Source organism: Diabrotica virgifera, chromosome 1 (genome assembly GCF_917563875.1).
Source record: "Diabrotica virgifera virgifera chromosome 1, PGI_DIABVI_V3a".
In the NCBI taxonomy this organism is placed as follows: Eukaryota; Metazoa; Arthropoda; class Insecta; order Coleoptera; family Chrysomelidae; genus Diabrotica; species Diabrotica virgifera.
Window position 1 is genome coordinate 59798143 of NC_065443.1, and position 21499 is coordinate 59819641.

A 21499-nucleotide genomic window follows, 5' to 3' on the forward strand; every position below is an offset into this window, starting at 1 on the left:
TCATTATGTTTCAATAAATACCTAAAAAATCTTAATTCCCAATACATTTTCATATTATCACCAGGTCTCTATAATCTTACCATGTAAAAATTTGTGTTGGATTTTACAAATGTTCAAAATATCTCGATAAATGCTGACTTATCAAAAAATTACAAAGAGACAAAAAAGTTTTAAAAATATTTTGTTTAAATAATGGTACCACAGTAATAATTTAATTGGAACGTACATAAATATTTGGGGGGTTTGAGGGAACAAAACCGCCATAAAATTTTTATGCGGTGCACAAATTTAACTTTTATTTTTTTTAAGATGTTCCTGCTATAAGAATGCACATGTCCATTTTCAATAAAAAAATCTCTAATAGTTTTCACTATATTGGAAAAAATCAATTTTTATTTTGTAACTTCAAAGGGGCTATAACTTTTTTATGTGCATATTTGTACTAAGGTAAGTTAGGTTCAATCGAACTATTTTTGTTCCTAGAATGTGATTTAATTTATGACCTGTATTTTTGTTACACCCTATATAATCAAGGAAGTGTCAAGATACCATGTTTCTGGAACAAACCTGCATGATGTACCATATTAATAAAGGGTTTGGTCACTGGAATGATTATTTTTTTTTGTTTTGCTTTACATCCGTTTTTTAACAGTTTTATAATATTTCTTTTGTTATTCGGGAATATTATTCCATACTTTACCGATGTTGTTGTTTGTTGTCTGCTTATAAAAAGGTCTAAAAAATTAATTTTAATTTAAATATGTTTTATTTTCATTTACATACATCCAGTCTTTTTAATAGTTAATAAAGAAAACAATTAAAAACATTAACATTTGGTATCTTACAATATATTAATAGAATACACTTCAAATGAATGCTTTATAAACATTTTATACTCTGTTTTTAAACTAGGAGGAGTAATTCAAATTTACCGCGCCGTAATGCTTGTTTATAATTGGTGCAACCTCAGGCAAGTTTACTCCTCTATTATGAAATTTTGACACTTTTGGCATTTCATAAGTTAATTAAGTTATATCAGTGATTTTTTGTGTTTTCTGCGTTATTCCTTTAATTTTTGGATTTTTAGTCTGTTTTATATAAAAAACAGTTGTTTTCATAACTCTTTAGGTATTAGTATAATATAATATTTATGGATTATTTGGTGATTTTTCTAGTGACTTTCTTGGGTGTATATCTGTCTTTTTAGCTTATTCCTCCTGGTTTAAAAACAAAGCATAGTACATTGGAAGGATTTTAAAATTTATAGCTGAGAACCATACTCTTCACTACAATCCGTCTATAGCATAGTAGCATGCATAGTAGCATTAGTAGGTTATTATATTTTTTCCATAAAAAATATGTTTTGGATTGTTTAACATGAGAATAAAAAGTAGACAACTGTCAAGTTTCTGATATTTTTTGACGAATATAATATAACAGTTTCTAATCCAATTCTGATCCATACAAAAATACACTTGCTATCATAAAAAGCAGGTCACTCGATGAATTATTCAAGTCAGATGTCTCGAATTTTCTAAACCTGTTGTCCGATTTGAGTGATTTTTTTAGTATGTTATAGCCTTATTCTTTAACAATATCACTATAATAATATTGTTGCTAGACAGGTAAATTGTCATTGTATACCGGGTGTAACAATCATACAGTGTTTATTCCTCAAAGTTCGGAACACCCTCTGGAATGTTTTAGCATAGATAAAATATTGAAATTAAAACTCGATTGTAGCCTTATGCTCTCTTAACATTTTCCTTTTTGATTTATTTGTTTATGTTGGACAATAAAAAAGTTAGGCACGTTAATAACTAGCCATGTTCTTCATCAATATAGGGTGTTTCTAAATAAGTGCGACAAACTTCTGCAGTTTGTCGCACAAAGTGCAAAAGGGGTAATTCTGCATGAAAAAATAATGACAGTTTGCTTTATAAACATGTCTGCAAATGCTTCGTTTCCGAGATAAGGGATGTTGAAGTTTTTCTTACAAACTGATGATTTATTTATTGCTCTAAAACCCGTAGAGATATGCAAATAGAATTTGGTAGGTTTTAAGAGGCAGTTATTGTGCATTTCTTGACATACAATTAATAATTCTCTATTCACCATTGGCGTGCATACGGGTATAAACATTTTAGATACATCCCGTATGCACGCCAATGGTGAATATGAAATTCTTAATTGTATGTCAAAAAATGCGCCATAACTACCTCTTAACACCTACCAAAATTTCATTTGCATATCGCAAGCGGTTTTAGAGCAATAAATAAATCGTCAGTTTGTAAGAAAAAATTCAACATCCCGTATCTCGAAACCGAATAATTTGCGGCCATACGTTTATAAAGCAAACGGTCATTAAAGAATTACCCCTTAAAGTTTGTCGCGCTTATTTAGAAACAACCTGTATTGATGAAGAACATGGTTAGTTGTTAACGTGCCTAACTTTTTTATTATCCAACATAAACCAATAAAGCAAAAAAGAAAATGTTAAGAAAGCCTAAGGCTACAATCGAGTTTTAATTTCAATATTTTATCTATGCTAGAACATTCCATATGGTGTTCCGAGCATTGAGGAATAAACACACTATGAGCGTTAAACCCGGCATACAATGACAATTTACCTGTCTAGCAACAATATTATTATAGCGATATTGTTAAAGAATAAAGCTATACCATATTAAAAAAATCACTCAAATCGGACAACAGGTTTAGAAAATTCGAGACATCTAACTCGAATAAATCTGGCTAATTATCTCTGCTAAAGCCATTTTTCAAGCAAAAAAAAAACTTAAATAAATCATCGAGTGACCCGCTTTTTATGATCGCAAGTGTAGTTTAGATTGGTTGTAGTGAGTCATAAAGAGTTGTAGAGAATACAATGAAAAATAAACATATGCGTATTGGTACCGGGATCAACGAACCGAGTATATCAATGTTTTACTTAGTTAAAAAAATTAAAAATATTTGAAAACACAATTAAGATAAAATGTATAAATACTGCAGAGGCCATATGATAAAATTACACACTTTCTAGGATTTGAGAAACTTCTAAGATAAAAATTTTGTTGAAATTTTTGGCATCACCCTTTACTTCGATTGTCATTAAAACTGTGAAGTGAAACGATAATTATTTTACTATTAATATACATTCAGTATTCTTATATAACTCTTATAAACTCTATGAATAAACTCTCCTAAAATCTAGTCCAGGTCACAGCTCAGTCTTCTTCGTATTCGAGTTTATTCAACAAATTTCTATCGATGATAGCGGAAATCACAGTAAATAAAATAATAGACACTCCTCGTAGTGTTAGGCTCATCTCTCTTAAATTTGTTGCTAATCACGGATCCAGATTGAGCAGTCCATTGGACACGTCGTTACGCATATTGGACTCCATGCTCTCGGCGAGTACTTCCAAGATGTCTAAGATTAATTCTTTGCTGAGCATGCGCAGTCTTGGAAGTTTTGCCACCTGAAAAATAAGATTAAGTAAACAAAAATGCATGGCTTCAAAATACTGAAATTGTGTCTACCAGGAAAAACTACTAAAATTACAAACAAAAGTGACAATTTCTCCTGTACAAGACATGTATCACATGTACCGGGTGTCCCCATTAGAAAGGCTCTCGGCCATATCTCAGGAACTGTTTATAGTACAGCTTTGAGAAAAAATATTTATAATGTTGCCTCAGGAAAAGCCTGAAAATTATTTTCATAATTGTAGGTCCACCGCTAGAGGGCGTACTTGAATATAAAAAATTTAAAAATCAAAATTTTACAAAATTTACCAAATGAAGGGGTACTGGAAATCCAATCATCGTATTCGTCATAAAATTCTGCGTATATTTGATATCACAAGTTTAAGTCTACCTTTGCAAATAAGAGGTGAGGGTGAGTGGGAACCTTCTTATGAAAAAACGGCTGTAAGTCCGGTTCTACTAAATCGAATTTTGCATACTTGGTCTTGTTGAAAACAGCTCTTTTTCGTCAATGTAAGTGTCTTATTTTCGAAATAGCCTAATAAACAATATGCAAGCTAGGAGGCGTTATTTAATTATTGCCAGAAATCTAGTTTTCTTTGGAAAATATTAAATACAAGTATGCATTTTTAATCCTGTATTACAAAATTAGACCAAATTATCAACATAATACCGAAAACCGCATGTCAGTACCTTTTTTCTATCTCGAGATATCTTAAGAAATGTGTAAATTTTAAACATAACTGTTACTGTCAGCGGTAAACGAGGTTAAGGAAAAGTAGTGTGCTATGGAAAAAACAAATAAACATTTTTCAGATGTAAACTTATATAAATAATTAAAACAACAATAAGACAAACAACATTATAAAATATAACAAATAAATAAAAGCAACTACTTACTTAGTCTTAGTGACTGCCTAAACGTTCAAATTGTTGCCCATCATTTTCGATGCAAGCTCTAGATTGAATAGCAACAGATTTAACAGTTTTAGACTTTTATTTATGGGGACGGATTAAAGACCTTGTTTTTGCCGATAGGCCCACTATTCGAGAAAACATGATCTAGAATCTACAGAATACGAAACGCCATTCAAAGCATTGCGAAAGCAGAAATTGAATTGAGACTGCTGTTCAATCTACTCTTGATAGAGTAAATTCTTGTATCGAAAATAATGGACAACAATTTGAACATTTAGGTCGTCACTAAGTAAGTAGTTGCTTTTATTTCTTTGTTATATTTTATAGTGTTGTTTGTCTTATTGTTGTTTTAATTAATTATATACATTTACATTTGGAAAATGTTTCTTTGTTTTTTCCATAGCACACTACTTTTCCTTAACTTCGTTTACGGGTGACGGTAACAGTTGTTTAAAATTTACACGTTTCTTAAGATATCTCGAGATATAAAAAAGGTATCGACATGCGGTTTTCGGTATTATGTTGATAATTTGGTCTAATTTTGTAATACAGGATTAAAAATGCATACTTGTATTAAATATTTTCCAAGGGAAACTGGATTTGCGAAAATAATTAAATAACGCCTACTAGCTGGCACATTACTTATTAGGCTATTTCGAAAATAAGACTCTTACATTGACGAAAAAGAGCTGCTTTCAACAAGACCAGGTATGCAAAATTCGATTTAGCAGAACCGGATTTACAGCCATTTCTTCATAAGAGGGTTCCCACTCACCCCCACCTGTTCATTGCAAAGGTAGACTTAAACTTGTGAAATCAAATATGCGCAGAATTTTATGAAGAATACGATTATTGGATTTCCAGTGCCCTTTCATTAGGCAAATTTTGTAAGATTTTGATTTTTTAATTTTTGATATTCAATTACGCCCTCTAGCGGTGGACATACAAAATACAATTACGAAAATAATTTCCAGGCTTTTCCCGAGGCAACTTTTGTTATAAATATTGTTTTCTCAAAGCTGTACTATAAACAGTTCCTTAGATAAGGCCGAGAGCCATTCATATTGGGACACCCGGTACAATCAGACCGCTTGTATTAAGTTGGACCAAGAAGTTTCAGCTAAAGTTTCTATTAAACGTGGTGTCAGACAGGGATGTGTTATGTTACCGACATTGTTCAATGCCTACACCGAACCAATTTTTGATGAAGCGTTAAATAATCGTCGTGAAGGTATTAAAATCGGTAGTGAAATCATTAATAACATCAGATACGCAGATGACACCGACATAATGGCAGAGAGTCTGGAAGACCTTTATACCCTGTTGAACGCTGTAACGAACGAATGCATTGCAAAGGGCTTAATAATCAACGCAAAGAAAACAAAATGGATGATTGTCAGAAAAATTAATATCGAAGACTCAGTACTAAAATTATATAACAAAATCCTGGAAAGGGTTGAACACTTTAGATATCTGGGTAGCTGGATTGATGCAGGGTTGAAAGTGATGATGAAATTTCGACCAGAATAGAACTTGCCCGAAAACACTTTATTAGCTGGCTTTCTGTATTGAGCAGTCGAAGTCTTTCATTGACCACACGTCTAAAAGTACTAAAGTGCTACGTCTGGTCCGTTTTGTTCTATGGACGTGAAACTTGGACAATAAAAGTGAAGAATCTCAACAAATTAGAAGCGTTCGAGTTGTGTTACCGTCGTATGCTCAGAATCAACGTCATAAAAATGAGAAAGGTTCAATATTTCGGTCATATAATGAGAGGACCTACGTATCGCTTACTCCGGTTGATCATTCAGGGCAAAATAGAAGGAAAACGCTGGGTTGGAAGAAAACAATTGTCCTGGCTGCGTAACATTAGACAATGGACAGGTCGAACGGTCGAGGAATTGTTTCATATAGCTGCCGACCGAGAAACATTTTATCAGTTTGTTAATACGCCGATAGCCAACGCTTGAAAACAAGCACGGCACACAAAGAAGAAAACATGTACAGTGGAACCTCGATAACTCGGATTAATCGGGACCGCGACCGATCCGGGTTATCGAAAATCCGAGATAGCCGGAGAATATGGTAAAAATTAATAAAATACGGTATACTTACAGATAAACTCCGTTAGAATTGAAATAACATGAAATATATTTATAAATATATGCACAGTATTCACAGTAATACCTACTCATTAAAATTACTAAAAAACACCAAACCCAAACGTCAGCAAATGGAAGCGAACAATACAAGACACACAATACTAAAGACCATTGTTTATAAAAGAATTTTTTAAATAGTCTTTCCTAAACAATGCTGACAGTTTGAAATAAAAAGGAATAGATACTACAGACAGGTGGCTGTTGTTTCTTCGGCGTGTGCTATGAATCATTTTTAATATCGTATAGTTCAAATTACGCACATACACATTATCTCTCAAATATTATATTACATACATTTTTATTGTTGAAAGGATTGTCTGATAATTAACTATTTTGATTGGAAATAAGCCACAATTAAATTGAAAAATACAAAATATTGAAAATCAAAATGTTTATCTGATGAAAATCGGTCCGGGTTAGCCGGACTTCCGGCTTATCGGGGGCCGACTTATCGGGGTTCCACTGTATATTGTTTTGGCCGAAAAAATAATCAAAGCAACAGGAAAACAGGCAAATTTCATATTCAATTTGAAACACTGGCAATTCACCTTCTGGCTACCTTTGTATCCGACCCTTCTGTCAGCAACCTCTCTCCCTCAGCAATAAAACCTTCCCTCAACTTCTTACCCCTTTATTAAATGACGTCAACCTCTCCTCAAAGTCTGTATGGAGGGTGGAATATCAAAAGTACGTGTAAATAATAAACTGTCTGACAGCTTCGAAATCAACAGTGGACTCAAACAGGGTGATGCGTTATCTCCACTACTCTTTAACCTTGTATTAGAAAAAGCCATGAGGTCGGCCGAAATAAAAACAGAACTGCTATCGGTTCAAGGTCCCAAGTTATTACTAGCATACGCAGATGACATTGATCTCGTTGGAGACTCCATCCTATCCACAAAAGCCATTTTCAACAAGGTGGAAGGAGCAACAAGCGAAGTAGGGCTGAGGATTAATGAAGAGAAGACGAAAATATATGTGTATAAATAGAACGACACGAAGAGACAGGATAGGACAAAATGTGACGGTCAGCACCTTCAATTTCGAAAGAGTACAACGTTTTAAGTATCAGGGGGCCGTAATCACAGCTGACAACGATGTTACTTAAGAAATAAAAGACAGAATCCAATGAGCAAATCGCTGTCTATTCGCACTGGATAAGCTTATAAAATCAAAAAATCTTACAAGAAGTTCCAAGATCAAAATCTATAAATCCATCGCCAGACCTGTACTAAGTGTGTGTGTGTGAAAAAATGGCTTGGATGCGGGTCCGTTAGCCACAGATTTTTATTTTATTTTTACCTCAATTTATTAGTTTTGTTATATTCCCACCTATCTGACTCAAATGACTATATTTGTTTCTTTCAAGTAGTTTATGAGTAATTTAAATATTTCCATTTTATGACAACTTAGTAGATATTCTATACTAATTGGAAAATGAACTTGTGTTTGTCGTAAATTGTAATACAATTGATTTTTATATCTCTCGTTAATTTTGCATTCAAAGAAAATATGGTTCAAATCTCTAATCGAAACATATGACTTAAAACATAAGACCTGTACTAACATATGGTTGCGAAACGTGGACCATGACCAAATCAAACGAAGAAAAGCTCAGACGTTGTGAACGAAAAATACTTAGAAAAATTTTCGGACCTCACCACGACATTAACACAAACCAGTATAGGATCATAACCAACTTCGAATTAAAAGAACTCTACAATGACACCGGTATTGTCCAAAAAATTAAATCACAGCGTCTAAGATGGGCAGGCCACGTGCACAGACTTCATAACGAGAGACTTGTAAGACTGGTATAAGAGGAGATTCCTACAGGCAAAAGACCACTCGAACGTCCCAGAATGCGATGGAGAGTAACATCCAAGCAGATCTCCGAAAAATGAACATCCCATTTGACCCTAGGTTGATGGAAGACCGAACAAATTGGAAGAAAGTTGTACAGGCAGCCAGGACCCACCCAAGGTTGTAGCGCTACGTGATGATGATGCACCTCTCCTCACGCCAATTATCTCATCGCTACTCATCCCAAACCTGACCAAACACCGTTATTTAGTCAACACCTCTCTTATTGTTTATAACAAACTCGACATACATCCAGCATTTATAAAGGAAGCCTTCCTGGATTTATTATACAAAAAAAATTTAGTTGAAAGACTGATACTTTGATATACTATTCAAATATCTCGAAAACTAATGAATTAATCATTAATAATGAAGAGTATATTATTTACATAGAAAGTCCACGAGGAAAAAAATTTTCCTTTAGTTGGCTGTATACCATTTATTACAAAAAAACATAAAATCCTTTATAAAAGGTATATTTGTTAAAATCCCTATACAGGGCTACATCACAGAACAGAACTAGTTTTCAATCGGTTGACCGATCATCATCAGTATTTGCTTAAATCTAACATGCTAACCACCAAAGTAAAAAATATTTGTAACATCCATGTTTAAATTCACATCTTATCTCTGTTCCTATGACGGATTAATTGTAAAGGGTTTTTACCCAAATATTTTTTACTTTAGTGGTTAGCATGTTAGATTCAAGCAAACACTGATGATGACCGGTCTGTTTGAAAACTAGTTCTGTTCTGTGATGTAGCCCTGTAAAGGGATTTTAACAAATATACCTTTTATAAAGGATTTTATGGTTTTTTGTTTTTACATAGAGTATATTGTTTACATACAAGTATTGGAGAATCGAAAAATTGCGCTAAAATAGTAATTCAGAGAGTGGCGTAGAATTTGAGAAGGGTCAACCATTCACTATCCCCTGTCGTACCCCTCTGGTGGTACCTAGAAACGTTTATTTATCATAATTTAGCAGGGTATATAGTAGCCACACTTTCTGCCAAGTATGATACGGATACGCCAAATAGTTTTAAAGTACTGGGCAAAAATAATTTTTAAATTTTTAAATCAAACACCCTGTAACTCAGTAAGGAGCCATATTTTATTTAAGCAATTTGGGTTAAATCTTAATATTCTGAGGTCTAGAATCTACAACTCAGATATTGGACATTATTAATGATATACCCTGTATAATGTAGGTATACCAGCCGCTTCGTACCAATGTTCATGTTTGCCGAAGCACCAAATTTAATATAAAAAAAGTGTTTACTCGTGTGTGTTTTTGATTAGATTGAGCGTTTCCAAAAATTTCTAAGAAGATGAATAGTGATCTTGAAAATCAATAATAATATTGAAAATATTTTTACAAGAAATCCCTATACTTCTTCTTAGAATGGCCCTCTTCGTTTCTGAAGGCCGGTAACAATTTTGACAAATCTTTCTCTATCCTGTACGGTTCTCAATAAGGATTGACTATCGAGACCCGTCCACTCTCTGATGTTTTTCAACCATAAACATCTTCTCCTACCTGGACCTCTGCTTCCTTCAATTTCCCATCCATCAACAAACAACCTTAAGAGCTCATAATGTCTTCCCCGGTACACATGTACTAGATAACTGGTTTTGGGCTTCTTGATAATGTTAAAAAGCTCTCTGCCATGGCCCATTTTACGTAATACTGTCTCCTAAGTGACATGGTCCGTACATTGTATTTTTATGAGTCTTCTAAATACCCACATCTCGAAGGCCTCCAATATTACTTAGGTTCATTATCCATACCTTTATCCCATATAAGAGTCTAGTCTAGAATATAAAATATATGTGTTTTCATGAATCGATACTTCGTATACAGGTATCCTCTGTGAATACACAGAGTTGTATTATTCAAAAGGTGTTTCCTTTTAAGGAATGCAGATCTTGAACATTTAATTAGAGATCGGATTTCAACCTCATTATCTTTGGTTATCCATGACGTATTTAAATTTATTGACGTCTTCCATGGCGGTGTTATAAATTTTAATGTTAGTTTGTAGATTTGGGCGTTTGCCAAAAGCCATTGCTTTCATTTTACTGGTGTTGATGTTAAGACCAGAAGCAGCTTCTGTTACTGCGCTTAGGAGTCGTTGAAGTCCTTCCGGGGTGTCTGCCAGGATGACAGGTATCATCGGCATATCTTAGGTTGTTGATCAACCTTCTTTTAACTTTAATTCTTGGATGTTTTCCAGTGCGTTCTGGAACACTTATTCAGAATAAAGGTTAAAGAGAAGAGTGCGTTCTGGAACACTTCTTCAGAATAAAGGTTGTAGAGAACAGGTGACAGAACACAACCCTGGTGCATTCCTCTTGTTATGGTGATACTACTGGGTAGGTTTTCGCTCATTTTTACTAAGGCTATCTGTTTCCAATACAGGTTAATGAGCTTGGCATGTTTTACTCTGTCAAAAGCTTTTTTATAATCTGCGAAACACATATAAACACATACTGTCTGATCTCTGCATTTTTAAATAGCACTGCAAGACTAAAGCATCATTGGGCCCCAACCCCATTGGGACGAAACCCTATACTAGAGAGCAAAATGTAAGGCTCGAATTAAGAGTATAAGACAAACGGAAAAAGTATTTCTAAAGAAAAATAATTAATGTAGATAAAATAGCGGTCGGTGGAGAATGTCTGAGTTATTATTAACGTCGCTTACCTTAGTAAAATGATGAACAATCAAATCCAAAGCATACTTCTTCATGTCCGTAGCTTGCATTTTATCCGCCGCTTCCAAAATTTGAATGACGTTCTCAAAAGTGACATTCATCTCGAGATTCTGTTTACAAAATGCTTGGAGCCGATTGTTGGTAAAACCATAGAAGAAAGGTGCAGAGAAGAGATAGAGAGAATCTTCAGGTGGCATGTTGACGTCTCCATAATATATGTACCGTAGGAGGGAGTCGAATGATTCCTTTGATGGAATCATTTCCCCGATTTGTATCTAAAAATTAGCAATTTATTTTTAACGGTTCAAGAGATTGTAGGTCAGCAGTATTGTAAAGTCCATGTCAGACGGTCAAATAATTTTATCAAACTAGTTTGAGCAAACCGAAAAGCGACGGCAAGTGACGTCATACACTGAGTTTGATCAAAACCCTGTAAAAAATAGTGGATCTTCCACTTTTCAAGGTCAGTTTGATCAAACTGTAATTTTGGTTGGTCGAAAAATATCTAAAGACAAATGACAATCAGCTGCTAGACAATAGACATAACGTGATGGAAGTTTAATTTTCATTCATATTAAGAACAATATTACTGATAAACTGATAATTGAAGGCACAAGTGCATGAAGGGTCTATGTGGCATTTGCAAGTTATTGAGAAAAATGAAGTTAAAGTACTAGAAGTTTTTTACTATAAGATATAAATAGACTAAATTTATAGGATAGGTAGTCCTAAAACTAATATATTTATTAACACTATTAAAAAAACTTAAAAAAATATATTTATTATATATTTTTTATATATAAAAATTGTACATAGATCCTTTATGCACTTACATTTTAAAATTTACTGAACAAAATTTACGACAATTTTTCGAGTATCATAAATTTTAAATATAATTTATTTGTTAAATAATTATTTGTTTCTTGTTGCCTAGGTAACAATAATTTAGAAAGGCAGAAGGTAGAAATGAAAACATTTGTACAGGTAACCAGATAAAACTGAGATTGAAAAAATTATTACTACACCATATTTTTTCATTTTTGCATTTATCACATTCAAATTACCAATTTATACACAAATTACCAATTTATACACTCACTTACTATATACAAATTATGTAATTATAAATATAATACTGGAGCTGTTTAAAACAAAGCCAAACATATTAAAATACTGAACATAACTAAGCTTTAGTTAATGTTATATTTTTTCGATACACTTCCTGCCAATCACCTTGTTAACAAGATTCCACACAGCTTTATTTTTATTATTTAAGTTACTTCTTAATTCATCACGAACTTTTAATTTACATATATCTTTTAATAGTTCCACGTGAAAGACTTACTTATCACATTAAAAAACTTACATTTACTTTGCTATCTGCGGGCATAAACGATCTGAACATAGCCTCGAAGTATCCACAGCGCGCAGCCAAAATGGTTTTGTGAGCAGAGATAAGGTTCCCATCCAACTTCAGATCTATATCACAGAATTCTTTACCTGTCACTCTCAGAAACATCGCCATATCTTGTTCCAGGGAACCACCAGCTGTATCGAACTGGGTGTCATTGTTAGGCTGCAACAAATATATTCTAAATTAATCTGTCGAGATATCATATGGATATTTATTATTTTAAACAAAACAAATATAAAACATGAAATGAATGTCGACAACGATTCAAACAAGCTGTTAGCCCAGATATAAATGTTAAACGGACGACGCTTAGAAAAAATATTCCATCGATGCATCTCAGTTTGCCTACCCGAATCGTCATCATTTTTGTACTCGTATACTGAGTAAAGTGTAAAAACAAAATAAACAGTTTCGTTTTGATTCAAATCGAGTCTCTTGCCATCCTCTGACACCGTGTTTCTGGGTCTACCCGTTATCAAAGAGGCTTTGCAAGAAGACTGATTTCAATTAAAACGCACCGAGAGATTGGCGTAAATATTCAAATATTTACACCGGAGTGTGGTTAGACTAGTTAGGTTAGTTTATTTTTTGATGAGAGGGAGAACCAGTCCCCAATACCTACGGAAACTGGACCACCTATACTAGTGGCAGAAATAAGAGCAGCCATAATATCACTAAAAGAAGGTAGGGCTCCAGGACCAGACGGAGTACAATCTGAATTTCTTACACTTCTTGATGATGAATCTTTACGAATACTATTAGTCTAAGATCCGATATAAGGTCGAACTGCACCGATCGGTTTAATGGAAAAAAATAATTTTATATGTAAATTAGTATGTTCAACATTATAAAAAACAAGGGGTGCCTGATATAATCCTGTTCTGACTATAATTAATTAATAATTAAAAAATGATTTTTTTTTATAAATTTGACTGACGTGTTTAACAAAACAAATTAACACTATCGGTAAGTGCAAAGCCTATAGGATATGTAAAAATAGGGGTGCCTGTAAAAAGCCTGTTCTAAATGGGGGTTGCCTAATTTTTAAAATTTTACAGCGTCTACTAAGGAAAAATTGAACATGTGTAAAACTTTGTTATTACTAATTTTACGAAAAAAGTTATTCTTTATAAAAAGTTCTGCATGATGTAAATCCTATGATTCAACCATCAGATGTCAAATTTTGTCAATCTTATACGAGTTATGTCAAAAAATGTTAATTTCGGTCAATAGTGACTTCGACCTTTCGAAAATTGTTATTATGAAACGGTATTAATAATCAAAAAATATGTATTAGTGCGCAATTACATCATTATAATTAAAAAAAAATTACAAATTTTTCTGAAATTAGATTCTAAACTTCATTTTTATTTCTTACAAGTAGGATAACTCTTTTATTATCAATTTTGCGAAAAAAAAAACAATTGTTCATAAAGAGCTTTGAATTGTCTAAAACCTAAGGTGCAGCCATCATCAATTTTATAAATATTATACGGGGTATGTCAAAAAATATGAATTTCGCTCGGGAAAAAAGTTATTCAGCATTAAAAATATGTTGCAATATAGAATTATATCCTTAAAATTGGAATATTCTGAAATATAAAAGTATGAAACAACTCTTGAGCGAAATTAATTGGCAAAAAAGGAAAATCACTGCCAAAAGCTCGCAATATATGTAGGTACTTATATAATTACAAGTACTATGAAATATCCAATAATTTGGAAATATATTTATATTAGATTAATTAAAAAAAACTGTAAACATTAAATATTGAAATGTATTATAATATATTTTTCAATACAAATCCGAAAATCGGTCAGGAATTTAGACATTTTTGACAACTTTTTTGAAAGAAACGTTCGATATTTCCATATATTTAGCTGTTGCCTGGAAACGAAAAATATCTGTATGGAAATCTTATTTTCTTACTGTAAGGAATAGTATACTGTACAACAAATGAGAAAAAACGACATATTTTTCACGAGCGCAGACATTTGTTGGCACGAGCCGAGGAGAAGCGAGGGAGAAATATGTAATTTTCTCATGTGTTGTACACTGTACTTTTTCTATGGATGCGGTTTTGTCAAGAGTTCAAACTTCAAATTTAATAGTTTAGGTGCTTTTAGGTATATTATATGCATAAATTGAAATAAAATCATCACATTTCCGAGTTCCTGTAGCCTTCTTTCTTTAATTGTAAGTTCAACTTCCTTCTCTTTACCTATTCTTCTCAGTACTTCATTGTCCGTAACTCTATCTACCCAGGAAACCCTCACAATTCTTCTAAAGGTCCACATTTCAAAGGCGTTAAGTCGTCTCATTGTCTACACATTTAACGTCCATGGTCCATAACTTATGGTTTTGAATAATAAAATTCTTGTACTGAATAAAATATCTAATAATTATTTTTTATTTTTTAATTTGAAATTTTTGACAACTGACATTGTTCATTTATATTTACATCCTTGAAAAAGATAAACGTTTCAAGTAACTATGTGTTGCTTTCTGGTTGCAATTTATACCGACATTTAAATGGTTTATTTATAATGAATAATATATAATATATTTAATATTTAATGTTTACAGTTTTTTAAATTAATCTAATATAAATAAGTTTCCAAATTATTGGATATTTCATAGTACTTGTAATTATATATACATATATTGCGAGTTTTCCTTTTTGCCAATTTTGCCAAGTTTGCCGATTTTGCCAATGAATTTCGCTTAAGAGATTCTTTATACCTTTATATATTTCAGAATATTTCAAATTATAAGGATATTCTTCTATATTGCAACATATATTTAATACTGAATAACTTTTCTCCGGAGCGAAATTCAAATTTTTTTTTATATACCTCGTATACAGTATATAAAATTGAAGATGGCTGCACCTTAGGTTTTAGACAATTCAAAGCTATTTATGAACAATTGCTTTTTTTCGTTAGCAAAATTGATAATAAAAGAGTTATCCTACTTGTAAGAAATAAAAATGAAGTTTAGAAATCGAATTTCAGAAAAATTTGCAAATTTCTTTTAATTATAATGATGTAATTGCGCACTAAAACATATTTTTTGATTATTAATACCGTTTTATAATAACAATTTTCGAAAGGCCGAAGTCACTCTTGGCCGAAATTAACATTTTTTGACAGAAACTGTAATAATTACCGAGGTATCACCATATCAAGTATCCCTGGGAAGGTTTTCGCAAGAATAATAGAGACAAGAATAAAAACCCAAATAGAAACAACTATGGAAGACACACAGTGTGGATTCAGGAAGGACAGAAGCACGCAAGACCTAATATTCACATTAAGACAAGTAAGTGAGAAGGTAATCAAGAAGAATAGAGAGATACATATGTGCTTCATTGACCTGGAAAAGGCGTTTGACAGAATCCGAAGAAAGGACGTATGGAAGACACTAAAAGAAAGGGGAGTCGACAGACACATAATAGAAGTAATAAAGGATATGTACAAAAATAATACAAATACAATAAAAACCAATGACGAGGAATCCAGAGAATTTACTACAAGTCAAGGCGTCAAACAGGGATGAGTGCTGAGTCCACTGCTATTCTCAGTGGTACTGGATGAAGCGATAAAGAAAGCCAAGAGAAGAATGAAAAAACTAACATTAGGATACTGGCAAATGAAACGGACTCAACTATCGGAGCTACTATTTGCAGACGACATGGTATTGATAGCAGAAACCAGAGAAGACTTACAGAACAATCTTGAAATTCTAGAAGAAGAACTATCAAACATAAATATGAAAATTAATACAGAGAAAACAAAAACAATGATAATTTCAAATACGAGGAATACACACGCAATAGAATTAGAGGGGAAACAACTAGAGCAAGTGGAATATTTTAAATACCTAGGAGTAATAATCGAAGCAAATGGTAAACAAGACATGGAAATAAACGAGAGAATGGGACGAACAGCAAGCTTATTTAACGCTATGAAAACAACATTTTTGGGGAAAAAAGAGATACCGGAGAAAGTAAAAACGGCAGTCGTTAAATCAGTAGTCAGACCAACAATCATGTATAGCAGCGAGACATGGACATTGACGGGGAGACAAAAATCCAGAGTCAATGCTATGGAAATGAGATTTCTGAGGAAAATAGAAAACAGAAAGAGGACAGACAAAATACGAAACGAAACAATTAGACAAAACCTAAAACTGGAACCAATCAATGAAAAAATAGTGGAGGGACAACTAAGATGGTTCGGGCACGTGTGTAGAATGTCGAACGAGAGGCTTACAAAACGAGTGTTCGAAACGAGAGTGCAGGGGAAAAACAAAAGAGGAAGACCAAGAGTTATGTGGGTAGATGAAATCAGGAAAGAAATCGAGAAGAAGGGATTGACATTGGAAAGTGCAAGAAACCTAACGCAAGATCGGAAAGCATGGAGACTACAATGCCAAACTCAACTCCACCAGCCTTACACCTAAAGGTAGAAATGCTTAGGACTAAGTAAGTAAGTAACTTTTTTTCGTAAAATTAGTAATAACAAAGTTTTACACATGTTCAATTATCCATAAGTAGAAGCTGTAAAATTTTAAAAATTAGGCAACCCCCATTTAGAACAGGCTTTTTACAGGCAACCCTATTTTTACATATCCTATAGGCTTTGCACTTACTGATAGTGTTAATTTTTTTTGTTAAACACGTCAGTCAAATTTATAAAAAAAATCATTTTTTAATTACTAATTAATTATAGTCATAACAGGATTATATTAGGCACCCCTTGTTTTTTATAATGTTTAACATACTAATTTATATATAAAATAATTTTTTTCCATTAAACAGATCGGTGCAGTTCGACCTTATATCGTATCCTCTACTATATGTAAAATCTTCAATAATATCTATGACACAGGCAATATCCCAAAATATTGGCTAGTTTCAGAATTTATTACCTTACCAAAGAAACAGGGAGCAAAAAAGTGCGGAGAATATAGGCTAATAAGTCTAATGAGCCATACATTAAAACTTTTTCTTAAAATTATACATCGTAGAATATACAAACTATGCGAAGAGAGAATACAAGACACACAGTTTGGATTCATGAAAGGCGTAGGTACAAGAGATGCAGTGTTTAGTCTACAGGTTTTATTTCAAAGATGCAGAGATATGACTTGCGATATTTACACCTGCTTTGTGGACTGCCAAAAAGCATTTGATACAGTTCAACACCGAAAAATGATAGGTGTTCTAACAAAAGCCCAAATGGATGAAAAAGACCGACGTAGAATACAAAATGTACGGAATGGGACGTTTCGGCGTCGCCGTTTCGGCGTGGCCATTTCGGCGTGGCCGTTTGGGCGTAGAGCCGTTTCGGCGTAGGCCGTTTCGGCGTAGGCCGTTTCGGCGTCGGCCATTTCGGCGTCAGAAGTTTTATTTTAATTGACTAAATACCTACATTGAGGTTTATTGGTCAGGCAATTTTTTGGAAAAAAATCTTTTAATATAGTTATTTAAATACATTGGAGTTCATTGGTCACACAATTTTAACATTAATGGTCAAGTAGAAAAATAAACTAAATATATTTCTTTTATAAACATTTTGTTATATTTTATTCTGCAAATACCTATATTGGATTTTTTATTAATGCATATTAATAATAATTGCTGTTCTCTTAATTGTCCCAGAGCTAATTAGATGATAACTGACATTTTTCAACTTTAATTAGACATACATTATATGGTATATAGACGGAGAATTTTAATATTGTTAAAATATCTTTTTTAAGCAAAAATATTTGCAGAATGTATATTTTTAAAAAAAATTAAATTATACAATATTTTCTTGAAAGGAATCTGCTTTTAAAATATTTACCATTAGTTAGTATAATAATAGTTATCCCTATATTTATTGCAGTTTCTTCGAAAATTTAAATACAAAATTCTATAAATCACATAATAATGTTATTAACATTTCCTCGAAAACTAAATTACCTGTTAATTCCAAATGACATTATCATGTATCAATTAGTTGTTGATTTCAAAAATTACATTATAATGTCATTAACGAGAGATGCAAGTTATTTGTTGATTTTAAATATTCGAAAACTAAATTAGTTGTTGATTTCAAAAATTACATTATAATGTCATTAACGAGAGATGCAAGTAATTTGTTGATTTTTAATCTTAAGGGAAATTTTAAGTAGGTACCTACCTATTATTGATTTGATTGGTTGGATTATTGAGGGTACAGCTATATAAACAGAGATCAGTTTAAGAGTTTATGTAGTGTCTTATAATATTTCATAGTAGTATTTATACGATATACAGACGAAGAATTTTTAAGCTATGGAACGAAAAATTTTATCGACCAGAGGAAGAGAGAAATTTACCACTGATGGTTTCATGTATGTTTTTGACGCTGTTAGTAAAAGCGATGAATCCCTAAAATTTTGGAGGTGTGAGAGGAAACAAACGTGCAAAGCAAGAATACATACAAGAGATGGTGAAGTCATCAAGAAAGTAAATGTTCACACTCACGACTCCTCGGCGATGGACGTGGAAGTAGCACAAGTTGTTACAAAAATGAAAAAGCGTGCTACAGAAACAAACGAAGGGACAATAGTGGTAATCAATGAGTGCCTGAGAAATACAAGTCAAGCTTGTCATGGTCGGCTCCCAAACACTGGCGCGATGAGAAAATTCATCAGACGAAAACGTAACGAAGTTCATGCAGCCCCATCAAATCCGACAACTGTTGAAGAGTTAGTAATTCCCGAGTCTTATCGTGTTTACACGTTACAAGATGGTGTAGAAGAAAATTTTTTATTAGCAGATGATGGAGAAGGATTGCAAAGAATTTTGATTTTCGGGAGAGAATCGTGGCTGCAACATCTACAGACCTCAGATGTGTGGTATGGTGACGGTACATTTGCTATAGCACCATCTCTATTTTTACAAGTATACACAGTTATGGCCACAAAATATAATGGAGTCCATCCAATATTTTATGCCATGCTGCCGAATAAAACAAGATCCACATATACCCGTATGTTTGAATTGATCAGACAAATTGTACCAAATTTGCAACCCAGAGCAATCCATTGCGATTTCGAACAGGCGGCATTTAAGGCAATGGAAGATTGTTTTCCAGGCGTCGACATCAATGGATGTTTTTTCCATTTGGCACAAAATATGAAGAAACAAGTGGCTGCTATGGGATATACGAGAGAGTATAATGCTGATCCACAATTCGCTTTAAATTGCAGAATGTTGACAGCATTAGCATTTGTTCCTATCGAACATTTAGATGATGCCTTTGCCGTTCTAGCGGAAGCTCTACCTGCTGAACACCAACCACTTGTAGACTGGTTTGAAGACTACTATATTGGACGTATGAACAGAAGAGGAAATGGCAGAAGACCAAGTTTATTTCCCCAAAGGATGTGGAACCTCTACCAGAGAACTCTGGATGGAGAAGACCGGACAAATAATCACGCTGAGGCCGCCCATAGAAGACTCAAGATGGAATTGGGAGCAGATCATCCAACCATATGGAAATTTATAGATGGCCTGCGTCAGGTGCAGAAAGGTCGAGATGTCTATTTCGAGCAACTTGTGGCAGGTAATCTCCCACCATTGAAATTAAGAAAATACAGAGACGCAGATGATCGCATTTCACGGCTTGTGGGAAATTTTGATGCAAACGGGGATGTTTTAGAATTTTTAAGAGGACTAGCACATAATTATAATATGTAAGTAGGTACTTTATTTTAATTAATATTTCGTGAATAAGTTTTGTAGGTTAAATATAAATGTCTTGTATGTAAGTATAAATGTTTCAGAATTTTTAATTGGACTAGCACATATCTAATTATAACATGTAAATACTTTATTTTAATTAATATTTCGTGAATAAGTTTTGTAGGTTAAATATAAATGTTTTGTATGTAAATATAAATGTTTCAGGATTTTTAATTGGACTAGCACATATCTAATTATAACATGTAAATAATAACTAAAATAAAATATTCATTTTTCCAAAATCTTGTTTATTCATTTATTTATATATAATATCTACAGCTAGAAGCCAATTACAGATATTACATTAACTATGAGCTAAATAACAAGCACACACACATAAGTATAAAATTGACATATACAAATCTACCATTAATATTAAAATTTTGTGATCAATGGACTCCAATGTATCTATTTAAATAACTATATTAAAAGATTTTTTTCAAAATAATGTCTTACTAATAGACTCCAATGTAGGTATTTAGTCAACTAAAATAAAATCTCTGACGCCGAAATGGCCGACGCCGAAACGGCCTACGCCGAAACGGCTCTACGCCCAAACGGCCACGCCGAAATGGCCACGCCGAAACGGCGACGCCGAAATGTCCTAGACCCCAAAATGTATACCGGAACCAATCAGCCACAACAAGAACGAATCTTGGAGGTGAACCAACGGAAGCGATCCAGATTCTACGAGGCGTTAGACAAGGTTGTATACTTTCACCTATATTCAGAGGAAATATTTAGTGAAGCCTTGGAAAATTGCGAACATGGAATACTTCTAAATGGAGAACGCCTAAACAACATCCGCTATGCAGACGACACCGTTATTTTTGCAGACAGTTTGAACAGTTTACAGCAACTAATAAACAAAGTAAATGAAGTAAGTGAAAGATTTGGACTTCAAGTAAATATATCAAAAACTAAATTTATGATCATCAGGAAAAATAAAATTAGAGACGCCCAACTACTTATCAATAATACACCAGTGGACCGAGTAAAACAGTATAACTATCTTGAAACAATAGTAAAAGAACAATGGGATCACTCACAAGAAATAAAATGTAGAATAGAGAAGGCTAGGAGTGCATTCAATAACATGGCCAAACTCTTTAAAAGCCACAACCTTAATCTAGAGATAAAAATAAGGCTCCTACG

General features: G+C 33.1%; 1 protein-coding gene across 1 annotated transcript in view; it reads right to left on the reverse strand.

The window, feature by feature from the left end:
* Positions 1 to 747: 747 nt before the first annotated feature.
* The window catches only part of LOC114331354 (leucine-zipper-like transcriptional regulator 1), a 75694-nt gene continuing 54942 nt past the window's right edge, over positions 748 to 21499 (reverse strand). Inside the window, exons 9-11 of the mRNA XM_028280902.2 lie at positions 12516 to 12725; positions 11140 to 11424; positions 748 to 3482 (exon numbers count right to left, since the gene is read on the reverse strand). Of these exons, the coding sequence (XP_028136703.1) occupies positions 3351 to 3482; positions 11140 to 11424; positions 12516 to 12725 (627 nt within the window). The 3' untranslated portion in view covers positions 748 to 3350. The remainder of the gene's footprint in view (positions 3483 to 11139; positions 11425 to 12515; positions 12726 to 21499) is intronic.